This window comes from Medicago truncatula, chromosome 3 (genome assembly GCF_003473485.1).
Source record: "Medicago truncatula cultivar Jemalong A17 chromosome 3, MtrunA17r5.0-ANR, whole genome shotgun sequence".
In the NCBI taxonomy this organism is placed as follows: domain Eukaryota; kingdom Viridiplantae; phylum Streptophyta; class Magnoliopsida; order Fabales; family Fabaceae; genus Medicago; species Medicago truncatula.
The window spans coordinates 9,673,949-9,690,872 of NC_053044.1; the positions used below are offsets into that span (position 1 = coordinate 9,673,949).

At 32.3% G+C, this 16,924-nt stretch overlaps 2 protein-coding genes across 3 annotated transcripts; both read left to right on the forward strand.

Moving 5' to 3' along the window:
* Positions 1–1,035: 1,035 nt before the first annotated feature.
* Positions 1,036–4,140, forward strand: LOC25488760 (ADP,ATP carrier protein 1, mitochondrial). The gene is made up of 4 exons (XM_013603711.3): positions 1,036–1,193; positions 2,418–2,928; positions 3,018–3,389; positions 3,529–4,140. Exons 2-4 carry the CDS (start codon positions 2,428–2,430, stop codon positions 3,823–3,825), a joined length of 1,170 nt encoding a protein of 389 aa, XP_013459165.1. The 5' UTR covers positions 1,036–1,193; positions 2,418–2,427; the 3' UTR covers positions 3,826–4,140.
* Positions 4,141–6,663: 2,523 nt separating this feature from the next.
* Positions 6,664–10,261, forward strand: LOC25488761 (uncharacterized). Of its 2 annotated transcripts, none has more exons than XM_024778177.2 (6): positions 6,664–6,985; positions 7,431–7,486; positions 7,921–7,976; positions 8,086–8,592; positions 9,208–9,373; positions 9,870–10,261. In XM_024778177.2, exons 1-6 carry the CDS (start codon positions 6,832–6,834, stop codon positions 10,023–10,025), a joined length of 1,095 nt encoding a protein of 364 aa, XP_024633945.1. In that variant the 5' UTR covers positions 6,664–6,831; the 3' UTR covers positions 10,026–10,261. The 2 variants fall into 2 exon arrangements, with proteins under 2 accessions (XP_024633945.1, XP_013459167.1); XM_013603713.3 differs by having other exon boundaries at positions 6,668–6,985; positions 9,205–9,373.
* The last annotated feature ends 6,663 nt before the right edge of the window (positions 10,262–16,924 follow it).

Consider the following 16,924-nt stretch of genomic DNA (forward strand, 5'->3'; position numbering starts at 1 on the left):
AAATATCAATTTTAAAAAATAGAAAAAAAAGTAAATATATTGAAAATAAACGTGGAAATGACATGTGGCATAAGAACCTTACCTTAAACACATACTATACTATTGATTGACCGATGAATAAATTAGTTTTATTTTTTGTAAAATGCTCATTAGACACATAAAATTAAGAAGATCGTGAGTTTAAAAAAAGGATAATCATGATTTTTATTTTTTGGAGTACGATTTTATTATATTAGTAGCAGATTATCGGTGACATTTTTTTTCTTCTTTTTTTCACGATACATATTTACGAAATTTTCATCGCCATTTAGAAAAGACTAGGCTTCGTCTATGAAACATACAATATGTGTTTTCCTCTCCTAACCATGTTTTGAAAACTCAATATTCGACTTAAGAATTGATTAATCTGTCTAATCGTCCATTAGCAATGTCCCATTTAAAGTTAGAACAAAACTCTGTATGAACTTACTCCATCGAAATTAATATCAAGAATGTTAAGTTTGAGAGAAACATACTCCTATATCTCAAGCTCACACCACTCACTCAACCAAAAATTATTTTATAAATTGTTAATAAAATTAATGTTTCTTCCTAATCTTATATAGGAGCATGTCTCACCTAATCTTTTTTTTTTTTTTTTTATTAAAAAGTCAAATGGAGGAATTATTTTTTTTTTATTGAAAAGTCAAATCCATAGCAAAATTATGACTTACAAAAAACATATTAATAGTGCTTATTAAAAACAAAAATAGATTAAAATAATTTCATTTTATAAGTTAGCCATCAAACAAAGATTAAATTTTTTTGGATTCGTTAATCTCCTAAATCTTGAATCATCTGATCTTAATCAAACGATCCCGATATACTACGTACTTACTATACCTAATTCCATTCCACCAAAAAATCAACGGTGTACTTTCAATTCAAGTGTGCATCTACATTAGAACCTTCCGAGGGCTAACATAATTGGAGTAATGGACGGTGATGCGAGCATCTAAAAGCATGTGTATATCCTACGTGTACAAACCAAAACACGCCACGTGTACTCCGGACCCACCAACTTGCACCACTATACTCTTAACTCGCATATAAATTCAGGTCGAATTTTGCTCCGTTCAAAGCACGCAGCACGCCTCCACACAAATCTCTCTCTCTTTCTCTTCACATCCTTTCGCAAAAACCCTTCGTGAAAGGTAACACTTTCGTTCAGATCTGAATTTTTTTTGTTCATTTTGTTCAATTTTTTCTTCAATTGTTCAGATTTGTTGATGTATGATACTGTTGATTTGATTCATACGGTTTTTGATTTTGGTGTTTATTGTTGATTTTTTGTTCGATTTTTTGTTTTTTTTTTATTATTGATTTGTTTGTAACAGTTACATTGTTGTTTCATTGATAAATTGTAAGATGTGATAGATCTGAGACTGATTGTTTTTGTCTGTTCGGATCTGATTGGATCTGATCTGATTCAGATTGTTTCTCTGTGATTGGATCTTAGTCTTAGAGAAAAAAAAATGTTTTTTTTTTCTTGCTTTCAGAGTTAAATCGATCTATTTTTTAGAAATTATATGTGTAAATTTATCTCTACATTTTCCAATGAGTAGTTACAATTCTGTACTTGGTTTAGATCTTACTTTGCTTTTGATTTGTCTTTGTTTTTTAATTAATTAATATGATATATGTATATAAAAATTGTAGTTCATGTTTGCGTGTGTGAGAAATTTCAATTTTAATGTTTATCAGTTTATGACCACAATTCAGTTTACAAATCTTGGTTTTTTTTTTTTGAGTTTGTCTCGCTTATGTTATTTTTTGTAAACATGATTGAACGTTGGACTATGTTTTAAGATGGATTGGTATCAAGTCTTTGTTGTGGATTATACCTGTAAATGAAGATAATTTAGTTGTATGCTACTGAAATTTTGTGATCCAGATAAGTAGGGTTATTATTCACGTAGCTGTTGGTTGATTCTTTAGATTGTAGTTCTCTCGTTAGATTCAACTGAATGATTGATGTATTTGGTCTATATTATAAACCAGATTCATCAGTTATTCAGGGAATCTAAAAAGAATATATGCTTATAGTAGTGACCTGATGTAGTCCTTGATAAATCTTTCTTGTAATTTGTCATTTATTTATGAACTCATTTACTTTAATCTGATGCAAATTAGTGTTGCTGTTAACTTAATACTTCAGATTATGAACTCTATTACCTCTTGTTTGTCATAAATGAACTCATTGACTTGAATCTGATGCTATTTTTCACTGTTTTGATTGACTTCAATTATTTAATATCCATTAATTATTCTGTTTTTGATTTGGAGATTATATTGGATATGGATTTATGATGGCCTTGGTTTATTTATATTATCATTTATGAAACCTTATTTGACATTAGTTAGATTACATTTTTCAGGAAAGCAAACATGGTTGATCAGGTTAAGCAACCAACAATCATGGAGAAGGTCACTGGCCAGCTCCACCGTCGATCTGGTCTTTCATCTGGTATTAGGGGTTATGAAGGAACCTACCGCCATCCTGCCATGGCCCAAAGATTCTCCTATGGGAACTACTCAAACGCAGCATTGATGAATCCAATGGCACCAACTTGCAGGGCAACTGTTGATTTGTCTGCAGTTGCAACAACTGCTTCACCTGTCTTCGTCGCTGCTCCAGCAGAAAAGAGCCACTTTGTTATTGACTTTCTCATGGGTGGTGTTTCAGCTGCCGTTTCCAAAACTGCTGCTGCTCCTATTGAACGTATTAAGCTTTTGATCCAAAACCAGGATGAGATGATCAAGTCTGGTAGGCTTTCTGAGCCTTACAAGGGTATTGGTGATTGCTTTAAAAGAACAATGGCCGATGAGGGTGTTGTTGCTCTCTGGAGAGGAAACACTGCCAATGTTATCCGTTATTTCCCTACTCAGGTTAGTCGTTTTCTAGTTTTCAATTTTACTTGTGTCCAATTGTTTGTGTATTTAATGTGTTGCTGAATCTGTTATTTAAATTGTTGTAGGCTTTGAACTTTGCATTCAAAGATTACTTCAAGAGGCTTTTCAACTTCAAGAAGGACAGGGATGGTTACTGGAAATGGTTTGCTGGTAACTTGGCATCTGGAGGTGCTGCTGGTGCCTCATCCCTCTTGTTTGTTTACTCTCTTGATTATGCCCGTACTCGTCTTGCCAATGATTCTAAGGCAGCTAAGAAAGGTGGAGAAAGGCAGTTCAATGGTCTTGTTGATGTTTACAAGAAGACTCTTGCTACTGATGGAGTTGCTGGGCTTTACCGTGGTTTCAACATCTCCTGTGTTGGAATCATTGTCTACCGTGGTCTGTACTTCGGATTGTATGATTCCCTCAAACCAGTTCTTCTCACTGGAAAATTGCAGGTTTGTTTTTTTCCCCCTATGAACAAATGATATTCATTTTAACCAAATTATTATTTTTCGTTGCAAGCATGCCACTGCAAGATACTTTAGATTTTTATTCGATCGTCTGCTGAAATCTTTTGAATTCTTGACATTACAGGATAGCTTTTTCGCCAGCTTTGCGCTTGGATGGCTCATTACCAATGGTGCAGGTCTAGCATCATACCCTATTGACACTGTTAGGAGAAGAATGATGATGACCTCCGGAGAAGCTGTCAAGTACAAGAGTTCCTTTGATGCATTCCAACAAATCCTCAAGAATGAGGGTGCTAAGTCATTGTTCAAGGGAGCTGGTGCTAACATCCTCCGTGCTGTTGCTGGTGCTGGTGTGCTTTCTGGTTACGACAAGTTGCAGGTTCTTGTGTTCGGCAAGAAATACGGATCTGGTGGTGCTTAATTATTTAGTGTTTTAAGTCAAATTTATTGTTTTTAGATGGCGATGAAAAGCATTTAAGTTCCGAGAGTTAGACTAATTGCTGCAGCAAATTTTGTTTAATAAATTTACTCGGTGGGATTTTATCCCAAACACTTTTAAATTTTGGTTGGAAAGTTGAAATTGAAAGATGATTTATTGTAGTGGCAGGATAAGATGATTTCTGTCACTTTGAATTTCTTTTTAGTGTTTGAAATATATCAAGAATATTGTTGTTTTTCAAGAATAAAGTACCTAATGACTTTTATTCCATGATCATCCTTATTGGGAAGATCCTTACTCTGATGTCCAGTTTGATTGATATTTTATACAATCAATTGTATGATGATAGGGTAGGTATTGGTCAAGTATTCTATAGCTTTTTGCTATCTCTTGATTATTATTATATGGGGATGGTGTGGTTCATGCCTTTTTCTTAATGGCGTGGTTAAGGCGTGTTTATTCATTTGGTGTTTAAAGACATGCTAACTGGTGCCCCTGTTTTCCAGTTAAGAAGACCAAAAAGGAAATTTTTTTATGTTGAAAACCTAATTTTTTTACGCCTCTAATACTTTGACTTTGACTACACAAGTTTCAAGATATGTATGCTATATTGGTTTCCATCTTGGTTTCCTTAACTATCAAGCCAGTAATATTTGTCCTAGAACGATGAACAATTTCTGGTGAATTTTCTTCAAGATGGCTAAATCATTAGATCTTGCACATTAATTGAAGGGAAATATTAATGAGTGTTCTCTGTCTTAATACTATTTTGTGACAACTTTTGATATAACCATTGTCTCTTTTTATTGGTCAAGCAATGGAGAGAAAGAGTGTAAGAATGCAACGTGAATATAAGAGAGTTGTATGAAAATTGTCTGAAAAGTGTATAATAAAATATACGAGAAAATCCATTTCCATATGAAAAATCCTGGCCCGTCTTCGTTGATTGACAAAGTAAGAATGATAGTAGTGCCAATCAATCATTCATGACAAAGTAAAATCAAAATCCTGGCCTCTGAAACGTAGGAAATGTATGGCTACGTTTATTTCATGTGATTGTGATGTGCAGCATGTGCTTATTTATTGGTTAAGTGGGGCTAGTTGATTTTTTGGGCTAATAAAATCCTGGCCTCTAATTGATTTGGGGATGCTTGTTGATATTTTTTTTTTCCGGTCAAAATAGTCGAGCGTGAATTAACTCATGCAAGTGTATTTTCCAGCGTAAATTAACTCACGTAAGGCGGAAATGAACAAAAACAGATGAGAGAAGAGCAAAGATACTCGTTGAACCAGTCAAAGTGAAATATAACATCTAATTAATTTTTCAGAAAGTTAAATATATCATTTTTTTTCCTTAAAAAAAAAAAATACCATCTTTACTATTTTTTAACACAATATTTTTATATTAACTACTTTAACAAGTGCCTCAATAACACCCTTTAATATTTCCCATACAACAAACACGAGAGAAATGCAAAATAGTATCTGATTCAATATGACTCAAACTATTGAGTTTGAGTAAGTAAAAGAGGAAAACCACTTGGGAGACTTTAGAGGTTGGTGACTTAAATTTATCTCTTTTCAACAATCGTTCTCTCTACTAAATAATTTAATTTGATATTCCATTTATCTCATTTTAATTGTCATTAAACTAAAACTATTTTAATTGCAGGGACATTATTTGAATAACTAAGTAAAATGAAATTCAATAAATAGTAAATAAAATAAAATAAGCGTGCATTAATTAAAAATCTTTAAAAAATGTCTTTAGATGATTCACCGGCAAGACTCTTGAAATAAGACAGAAAAAGAGAGTAATTCATTCATTCCCTATGTGAGAATTAGAGGTGTCAAATGGGCCGGCCCGAGCCCGAGAGGCCTGCCTATAGAAATGGGCCAGCCCGGCCCAGCACGTTTATGATTGGGCCGTGAATTCTAGGGCCCGGCCCGGGTGGGCCATGGGCCAGCCCGGCCTGGCCCGTTTATGTTTTATTTTTAAAATTTATTCACTTTTTTTTATGTATTTTCTTATGTATTAGTTACTCACCATTATTTTTTTGCTAAAATATGATTGGATGGACATAAAAATATAAATAATTTTTACATTAACATTGAATATTAATTAAACTCTAGATTATTCTTTCGATTAAATCAAATTAATAATTTATAAACTTCAAAATTTTAAAACTCTAAGCTAAATTCATCCATATTTATTAAGTTTATTTATTTAAATATTTTTTTGTTAATAAATTTTAAATTAGTTGATAATTTTTGAAAAAAAAATGTTGTTTTTTAACAAAATAAAATGAAATATGGGCTAATGGGCCTGCCCGCCCAACTTTTGTATGGCCCAAATGGGCCTGGGCCGAAAAAGCCTGAGTGCATTTTTTGGTTAGTTTTTTAGGCCCGGCCCGGCCCAAAAAAATGGGCCGGCCCATTTTTGACAGCTCTACTAACACATTTTTTAATATATTTTTTTATTGGTTAAAATTCACATGGGTCCCACCAAATGATATGAGTTCCAGAGAAATTTGGTACTTCATCCGTTCCATATTAGATGACCTAGTTGACTCCGACACACGTACCAATGCATATGTTTTATCTTTGATATCTTGAATTTTCTACTAAAAAAAATTATGAAGATTTAATATTTTAAAAATATTCATCGAGACGAACCCAACATCTTACATGTATATTTATCTTTGTGAATTAGTAGAAAAATATTGTCAAAAAGGACGTTAAGTCATGGTGGATTGTCAATGATGTCATATTGAGTGACGGGAGTAATACATCAAAGTCATCAAGTATTACAAAAATAAATCTCCAACGGTCAGCACAACGTTCCCTCCGTTACATCACGTAACTCATAACGGTCACATTTACACTCTTCAGTGTCTTCTTCACTACACAATCCACCTCTCTCTCTCTCTCTCTCTCTCTCAGAACACTCACAGATTCTCCCTCTCTCTCTTCTCTCCAGCGTGATCAATGGAACCCGCGAAAATCGATTGGAAAAATCTAGAATGGAACTTCACTGTTGATGAACTCTACGAACACCTCAACGCACCCAAGTTTGTTGACTTCTTGTCCCTCAATCACAACACCAACAACAATGATGATGAAGCTTGGTTTTGCAAACCTGGTTAGTTTTCTCTCTTTCTTTCAAGTTATTCCTCAATTGGGTCTCTCAAATTTCGCATCTTTCTTAATTGGGTCTTGTTCATTTATTGATTTTGTAGCTGTAGATTGCATTTTTCACAATTGGGTTTGTTAAAGTTTTGATTTTTATTAATGGGTCTTATTCATTTCTTGATATTGTTGATTGCATTTTTCTCAATTGGGTTTCTCAAAGTTTGGATTTTTATCAATGGGTCTTACTCACATCTTGGTTATTATTGTTGTTGATTGCATTTTTCTCAATTGGGTTTCTTAAAGTTTGGATTTTTATTAATGGGTCTTATTCATTTCTTGATTTTATTGTTGTTGTTGTTGTAGATTGCATTTTTCTTAATTGGGTTTGCTAAAGTTTGGTTTTTAATTAATGGGTTTTAATCATTTATTGATTTTGTTTGTTATTGTTGTTGTAGATTGCAATCACCCCAAAACAGCAGAGGATTTTCTCAGATCACCAAGTCCTTTCAAGGTTTTCAATTCTTGTCTACTACATTTCTAATTTTGTTAATCATAGTTTGAGCTTCTAATCATGGTGTTAATTTAGCTGGTTTTTAACTTTAGCTGGTTTTCTTTTAAGATTCTTTATTTTCCCCAATTTTTTTTCTTATGTTACTTTTTATGCCTGTGTTCATAGTTCTGAGCTTCTATTTATGGTGTTAACTTAGTTATTTTATAACTTTTGTTTTTTCTGTTTTTTTGAGTTGAACTTTTGTTTTTCCTTTTCATGATGTTTAGAATTAGAAGTGGATTTTACATGTTTCTTATATAAGATTTTTTGTTTCTCCCTTTTTCTATGCTTATGTTCATTGTTCTCAGCTTCTAACTTTGGTTTTATTCTATTTAATTGTCTTGTAAATTATTTCTTTCTATTAATTTTTGTTTTGGTATTTTCCTTTTTTGAAGGCAAGAAGTCCATTTTATTTGTCAGAAAATTTTCCAAGTGGTGACCAAATTAGAAGGTACTTGTATCTAAACAACAGAACACCCTTTCCTTTTTCCATAGGAATTTGAGATTTTGCTGAAAAATTGAGACACTAATTAGTGTCAATGTGTTTAATATTTCTATAGAGATGGGAAAATCAAGAGAAGGGTGCCACCCCTTTCATCATCTTCTCCCCAAGATGATAAATTCAGATTCAACATCGATAATGAAAACCAAAACCCGAATTTGGTTACCCCTCAATTTAAGTCCATGAAGTCTTTGATCAAGTCAAGTGAAGAGAAGAAGAAGCTAGTTGATGACACATTGCAAGAGAGTACGGAGGTTCCTTCATTGAAATCAACTCTTTCTGCAAAGAATTTGTTTTCGAGACGGCCTATTCTGAATCAAATCACAGAATTCTGCAATGAATTGAAGAGATTGGCATTAAGAGCTCGGGAGAGAGAAAATGATGAAAATTTGAACCCTGTAGAGAGTATAGAAGAAGAGGTTGTTGTCGTGCATGAGAAGACCTCGCCGGTGAACGCTTTGGCAGAGTTGGATAGAAGAGAGAAAGAAAGGAAACCACTGCTTGAAATGGGTAAGGCTGAAAGGTTGGAAGGGATGTGTGTTAAAGGGAAGCTAAACAGAAAAAAGTAAGCATTCTCTCCCTTGTAATCTGTGTTTCTTTATCTTTAGTGAGTCGTGAATGTAGTAAAAAAAGTTACTTGAAAATTGATAATAATCTGATACTTCAAACTGATTTGTCAAGTTTATGATCCAAATCGATGTAGGACGACGTATGATGATGATTCAATTGATTACATTACTACTTATGTAACACCGGCACTTTAGTTTGAAGGCACGTGTGTTAAGTCTGGCACGTGTGACAATGTCTAACACCGACACATGCGGGTTGTTACGTTCAATCACTTTCAATTTTTTAAATTATTACCGTTATCTTAGTTTTAGTGTCAGTGTTTTATAGGTTGCTAAGGTAGGCAATCTTGGTCCAAGTTAGATGGGAAATTTGAAAGTGAAACATTACAAATATTCAGACAATGCATAACTTATACAAATTATTGGCTAAATTATCTTTTTATAACTTCAGTCGCTAACTCTTTGCTTTAGTTGTATTTACAAGAATCTGCATACAACACTAAGTCTTTTCTAATCACAAAGTAGGAACTAAACTATATTTCCCAGTACTACAATTCTTGTACTATTTCCTTGGTTAATCGTTTTTGTATAACCCTTGTATTGTGCAGAAGACCTGATGAAGCAGAAAACATGCCTATAACTCTTGACTTGGAGAATGTAAGACAAAAGAGGGAGAATAGCTTACTACAAGTTCGTACAAATCCTCCTTCTCCTCAGTGTTTTTCTGCTGGGCTCAATAACCCTAACCCGTCAAAAGGTTCCAGATCCCGGCTAATGGTATGTCTCAACCTATAACATTAAACTATTCATATTTATGAATTATTTGCAAGACAATGGTATCTTTAGATTAGTCAAAATCAAACTATATCATCGACATAAAATATAATAAGCCTAAAGAGATTCATTGATAGATTTCATGAACTGACATTAAGGTAGTTGATCCGTATCACGAGAGCAATATATTCTTTCTAAATTTTAAGTCAGTATAGTATAAATTTGACAAAATCAAACTATAGCATCAACACAAAATATAATAAGCCTCAAGAGATTCATTGATAGATTTCATGAACTGACATTAAGGTAGTTGCTCCATATCAAGTGAGCAATATATTCTATCTGAATTTTAAGTCAGTATCGTATAGATCATATCTATAGAATTTTAGATTTATCTAAAACAATATGTCAATTGGAAGAGGTCTGTGACCACGTTTAATTTGAATGAGGAGTTTGTGCACTCTTTTATGACTTCCATTTATAATATTCTAAAATGCAGGAGAGAGGAATACTTAAAGAAGTTGAGCAAAACAAGGAAGTTGCAAAGGACTCACCAGCACAAAACAACAAAAGTATTACAATCTCTGATGGAAGAGAAACAAAAGCCTTGGACATGTTTTGGTTCTTCAAGCCTTGCACAACATTATCAAGCTGATTCTCATTGAAATTAAACTTGGTCATTAGTGATTATAAATTCATTCATTCTTTCATTTGTTTTGTTCATTACTATTTATATATTGTACTCATGGAGCAAAAATGTTTTATTTAGGTGCAAATCATTCTTTATGACACATTATTGTACCAATGATATAAGAATCTGAAACTGATGATTCAATATACACCTGTACTGAACCTAAAATTTGTCAATAAATTACTTTCATTTGCCTCTGACTTATTTTTTGAAAGTGTAAGTCAAAAAAAACTTAGCCCTTACATTCAAGAATGACACACAGTTAAGTCATTTCATCAAACTATTTTGTTAGGTTACATTCAACAAACCTAATAAAAGACCTACATAACTTTTTTTTTTTCGAGGGAAAAAGACCTACATAACTTCTTGGGTAGTTTTTTAAGCCAAACATAGAACCTTCATTGTGAGAAGCGGGTATGATTTTTGTGCGTACATGTTAAAGAAAGAGGAGAAAGTCATTCTCTACCTTCTACATATACGGATGATATCTTGATAGAAAACTCTAGCAAGGATGAGATTGTGAAGCTCAAAGAAATGGAGAATTTGAGATGAAAGATCTTGGTCCGGTAGAAAGAGTTCTTAGAATTGATATCTTGAGGAGTTGAGACAAAGGCGAACTTTTCTTATCTCGATTGAGTTATTTGAAGAAGGTGGTGAGACATTTTAGAATGTCAAACTCTAAAACAAAGTTGTCCATAAAACAATGTCCTCAATCCGAGGATGAGAATGATGGAGTACTTCCTATGCAAGTGGTGTTGGAGGCATCATGTATGGAATTATTTATAGTAGACCAGACTTAGCTTATGCGGTTAGTATTGAGTTGGTTTATGGCAAATCTGGGTATTGTGCATTGGCAAGCTTTGATGTGGGTGTTGAGGTATTTGAATGAGTCTTTGAAGGGCGGTTTGAAGTACACAAGATGACCAAATTATCCTTTTTGTACTAAAACCCATTAAAATACACCCAATGATAAATAATCACACACAAGCACATATAAACACATATTAAAACAATTAAAAAATAATTTTAGCAAAAATTGGGCTGTTACAGACTACATTTTCTTCAAGACTTGTATCTGTACTAAGTTCAAGTTTCAGACTAGTAGGAATAGTGAAAATATTAACTTTGCTCATTTGGTTAATGAGATGAGGCAGCCACCGCCAATTTGGCAGTAGCTTGCGGTCCTTGCATTGAGGAACGATTGCGAGATAAGGCAGCCACCACGAAATTGGGATGGAAATTAGAAAATTATTCTCAAGATGAAGTTGTGCAAGAAGTATATAATGATCAGGTCATCTTAACAAATTCATAGGCCTAGTTTTAGTTTTATAAAATATGTAAACAAATTTATATCCTCGCCCAAACAAATTAAATAAGTCATTTAAAAAATATTATTAAAAAATGCATTTTAGTGAGACTTGAACACATAACTACACACTCAATGATGACTAGCCACGCCATATAACCGCTGTGAACAGATAGAAACATATAAAAAAAGTATTTTGGGTCTCAAAAAATTTGAGGCTCAGTGGTATAGCCCAACCTCGACGGGCAATGGACCGGCCCTGATAATGATGAGGAATATCCCTATGGTGAGAAATGTAGCCTTCTTAATGAGGGCCCTTCTAGGTTTAGGGATAATTTTAAGAAATTAAGAGATTGTTCTGCAATAAACATCGAAATTATTGGTTCTCCAAAGTCATTTAGAGCTGGTCTAATATTTAGAATCCAATATGGATTTGAGCAATCTATCAAGGGGAATTCCATCTCAAGTGGCAGCATACTGGAAGTTGTCACCATGGGGGAGGTCTGTCACTTAGCACATGGATAAACCTGTAAGGTTTTGTTTTTTTTATCATATAATTCACTATTTAGTTTCTTTAAACCATATAAAATTTATTTATTTAATTTTCTTTTTCTTGATGATTTATAAAAGGACATTTTATGTGATATATGATGCAAGGGTTACAACATTTGAATGCATTAAAATGTACCACATCCGTCCCAAATTATATGACGTTTTGGGCATTTCACACATATTAAGAAATGCACTTAATATTGTGTGGAAAAGATATATTATGAGTTGTTTTATAAAATTGTCCTTAATAAATAATACACCATGAGAAAGATAAATTAAAGAATTGAAAGAAGAGAGAGTAATAAATAACTAAGATTATAATAGTAAAAGTATCATTGATGTTGCATTGATATTGTAAAATGACATATAATTTAAGACAATTTTTTTTCTTCTTAAAGCGACGTACAATTTAGGATGAGGGAGTACGTTATCTTCGATGTTGTTTACGATGTTTTCATGTTTCCCCATATTCTTATTTTCCCATTTCCTTGTCTTCACAGTACGTGTCTTCCTAAGGTAGTTGAACGTATTAAAGGGACACGATTTTAACCTTGCATTTGATATATATATATATATATATATATATATATATATATATATTTCATGCAATAGACGCGGCTTCAACTTAAACATATTGGACTGCTTAAGTGCTTGTCTGTTTGATTAGTGATTACTTTATCTCTAATAGCGAAAACGCATCCGTCTTTCCGCTCATTTAATTGCGTTAACATTAGATAATTATGAACAATGTTTTTTTTATGAAATTTTAATTTTGATTAAAAGTAAAAATGTAAATATTTTTTCTTTCAAATTATAACAAATAAAACTAACGATGATTATCTATTTCAATTTCAATGAAACAAACAATATAACTAAAAAATATAATCTAAATTTTTATTTTTTTAATGACACCAACAACAATTTTTATCATAAAAAAAGTTATTGTTTAAGAGTATAATTGGGATAATGAAAATGTAAGTATAAATACACTAATCTAGTTTGTCACACTTTTTAAATGATAAAGAAAAAACATGACATTTGTGTTTGTTACATATTTATTTTAATATTTAAATTTATTCTTATTTATTTGTTACATGTGTTATTACTATTGAAAATTGATGATATTTTTAAAAAGAAAAATTTAGTCCAAAAAAACTGAAAGATGTTGTTTTCTTTATATATATATATATATTATATAGTATAGATTAGATAGATATAATACTATAGATTGATTTGTGGTAGAATTTCAATTGGAATGTTTGTTTTATTTTTAAATTGTTATGATTTATGTTCTAGGGTTAATTTCATTCCCCAACTTTAGACCCGTGCTTTATTGTTAGAATTTTTTAGGGGTTGGATCCAGTTTGTGGATCTTTTTTATTTTTGTTTTTATTGCTCTGATTTTGCCCGTTAGGGTTGTTAACTGAGTCAGGTTTTATGTCCCTTCAGTTTTTATGTAATTTTTCCTCCTTTTTTAATAATATATATGAGCAATTGACAACAAATAAGAGTATGGTTCCAACTTAGTTGAAAAATATTCTTTTTGATGTCATTTTGCTCTTGGCCTATAAAAAAAAAAATGTTCTAGGGTTAAGAGAGTTTTTGGTCCGTGAGTAAAGTTTGTGTGCATACCTTGGTTGAATCTCAAGTACTACGTTAGTTTCTTAGTTATTTTTATCTATTTTGATCATAAACGAGAAATATATGTAATGTGGATCAAGGTTGTCAAAATCAGGATTTTGCTTAGGTCGAAAGAGAAGAGTAAAATCAACAATCGTAAAATCGTAACCAAAATCGAAAGATTTGACTCAACTATTTTTGTAGAATCGATTATGAAATTGTAAAATCACAATCAAAATCGATAGATTTTACCAAAAACACAATAATATTAAATATGCTATACATGATATATAGTCATAAATAACTTAGTTTATAAGAAATCTATGTTAATTCAGATTTATACGTTTCTATTTGAATTTCAGTCCATTTGTCCTCTTAATAATCAATATGCATTAGTGATACAAGATAAAGAAGATATATTGTTATGACTAGTTCAAAAAAAGAAAGAAAGATATAGTTATGAAATTTCATGATCTACTTAAACCAACTCTTAATCATCTACAACCAAACTTGTTCTTTTTATATATTTAAATTATTAATTAAAAAGTTAGTTAAATTTCATTGAAATAGCAACAATTCTACTGAAAAAAGGAACAATATTAGACACTATAAAAATGGTAAATTTTAATTTTATTTGCAAAATATTTGATCATGATATATGATATATGCTAAAATTGGTATCTCTTTCAACACACACCCACGCGCATGCATCTAAGCGCAATAGAAAAGGGGATAGACAGACATGTCGGTGCTAGTTTTTTCACTAGTATCTATCTACTAGAAGAGTGATCCACCTGCCTATTATAAAAACAAAGGCTTAATTGCACTTTTGGACCCCTATCTTTTCAAAAGTTGCGGTTATGGACTCTTAATTAATTTAAATACAAAACAGCCCCCTATGTTTTGATTCTTTGGCAGTTTTGGACCCCCAAGGCAAAAAAAAATAAAAATTTTGACACGTGGCACCTCGCTTAGGGTGTCACGTCAGCGTTGACCGAGTCAACAATGGACTGGGGGTCCAAAACTGCCAAAGAATCAAAACATAGGGGGCTGTTTTGTATTTAAATTAGTTAGGGGTCCATAACCGTAACTTTTAGAAAGATAGGAGTCCAAAAGTGCAATTAAGTCAAAAACAAAAGGATCCACTACGCAATCTACCAATAATAGTAATTTTAAAAATATCTAAATAGCTAATAAAATACTGCATAATCTCTAAGAAAATATAGCTAGAGATTTAATGGAAATTGTTGCGGCAACATCATAGCTATATAGTTAGGAAACATAATGATGACAGTACTATTTTTAGAGTCTTTTTTAATTAAGTTTTTAGTCTATTTTATTAATTTAGTATTTAATTTATAGTTGTTAATTGTCGTTTTTAAATTATCGAGTCAAATAATGTATTGTTAGGATTATTATTATTATAACTATTATTATTATGTGTGAATGGACGGACATATGAAATAAAAGGTTAAGGCTCATGGATGACCCATTTTGGAGAATAGACGTGGCAATCCTTCCCTTGGTGGTGTGAATAATAAGTTATGAGCAAAAGAAATACATTGGGCTGAAGCAAAACATAAGAAAGAAAAAGCGTAACATTAGGACTTGAAAAGAAAGCTAGGTTACATGAAACTATATATAAGAAGCTATAGCCGCATGCAACAGGGGACAACCAGGAGGGAGAAAAACAAAAAGGCTTGCACAATGGAAACCGGAAAGAAAGAAGAACAACACGAATTGGAAGAAGATTGAGGAGCAACGTCGACATCGACGGAACTTTATCTGTTTATTTTTTTTACTATGTTGTTTATGTATTTAATCATGTCTAGCTAATTCCCTTTGATTGAGCCATGATGAACCTATTGTAATATATGAATCAGTAGTTGAAATCTCTTTATTATCGATATTACTCGGTCTTTATTCAGAATTATTTGTATTCATTGCTTTTCATATGATTGTTTGCATGACTAGTAATCCTAACTTCTTGCAATCACATAAATTGATCTTAGGAATTGAATGACTACTAACCCTAGCTTTTAATCCTGAAATAGTAATTCTATTTAATTCAACATAGGAACCTAGAGATAGGAAATTGAGGGTTATGACATATGAATTAACATTCTGACATCGCTTCCTCGGTTATTCAATCGGTTTAAGAGATTAAAAGGTTATAACTTAGGAAAGGATTTTGAGTCAAGAGATTGATCAAAACTAATTTGTCGTAAAGATTGAATAAGTTTTGAGAGTAAAGAGAGATAATCTATTTCACACAAAGCAATAGAGGATTCACTGACTTGATCATCTGTTTTAATCCCATTATCAAACTATTTTATTTCCTGTTATTTACTTTTATTGCACCCTAATCTACTGCCTAAGGCAACCCTATAAATTTAATACATCCTTGATTTTAACGTTTTTGCCGAGTAGAAATTGAAACAGTCCCTGTGGATACGAACTTATAAATTTTATTATTTCGATTTATTTTTAGTACACTTGCTAAAAGTTTATCAAATTTTTGGCGCCGCTGCCGGGGACTGTTGAATCATTTCAACTTGGCAATTTTGTTTTTGTTTAGGATTTCTGTCAGTTATATTTTTTGTATATATATATTGAAAAAAAATATATGATTTATGCTCATCCTTTTCTTTTCATTGTACTGTGCTACTAAAAAGTTTATCCAAGTTTTGCAGCTATGATAGACAGGTTATACCTCCATGACACAGAAGAGATTTGTATGTTGCAATATGAAAAATATATGCTATCTTTGAAGATAGAATATTTGGACAATAAAATCTCGAGATTAAATGAGAGATGTGGTCGTTATGAGGTGGATCAACCAGGTAGTAATTGTGAAGAGAAGAAAGAGGTTATCAACATCGATTACAATACTCAACTTCAAAATATTTTAGATGATTTCTTGGTGTCAAATCAAGTTTCATTTGAGAAGTTTGTTGTTCAGTGTGGTGATCTTGTTTCAAAAGCACATGAGTCTCAGAGGAAGCTGGTTCAGATGGAGACTGAGTGTCACGAGGTTGTGGTGGAAGAAAATCCCAAAGTGATGAGTGTTGATATTTTCCCAAAGTCTGAACCAACGGGAGTTAAGGAAATCACTCTTGTGCAAATAGATGCATGTCCTTATCTAAGGTGGGAGAGTTTAAATTCCAAAGGTTTAACGGTGGATGCATGGGAACATCTACTTCTTTGTGCTAAGTTCATGGAATTTCTACCAAACAAGAGGAAGAAGAAGGGTGATATATTCCTTCTATCATTTTTGCCACCCTAACAGTGGTTGAAGCGTCAAGCTCAATGACGTAAAAGAAAGTGCTTGGTGGGAGGCAACCCAACGGATCTTAGATCCGCTCAGGTATTGTTTTTATTTTTA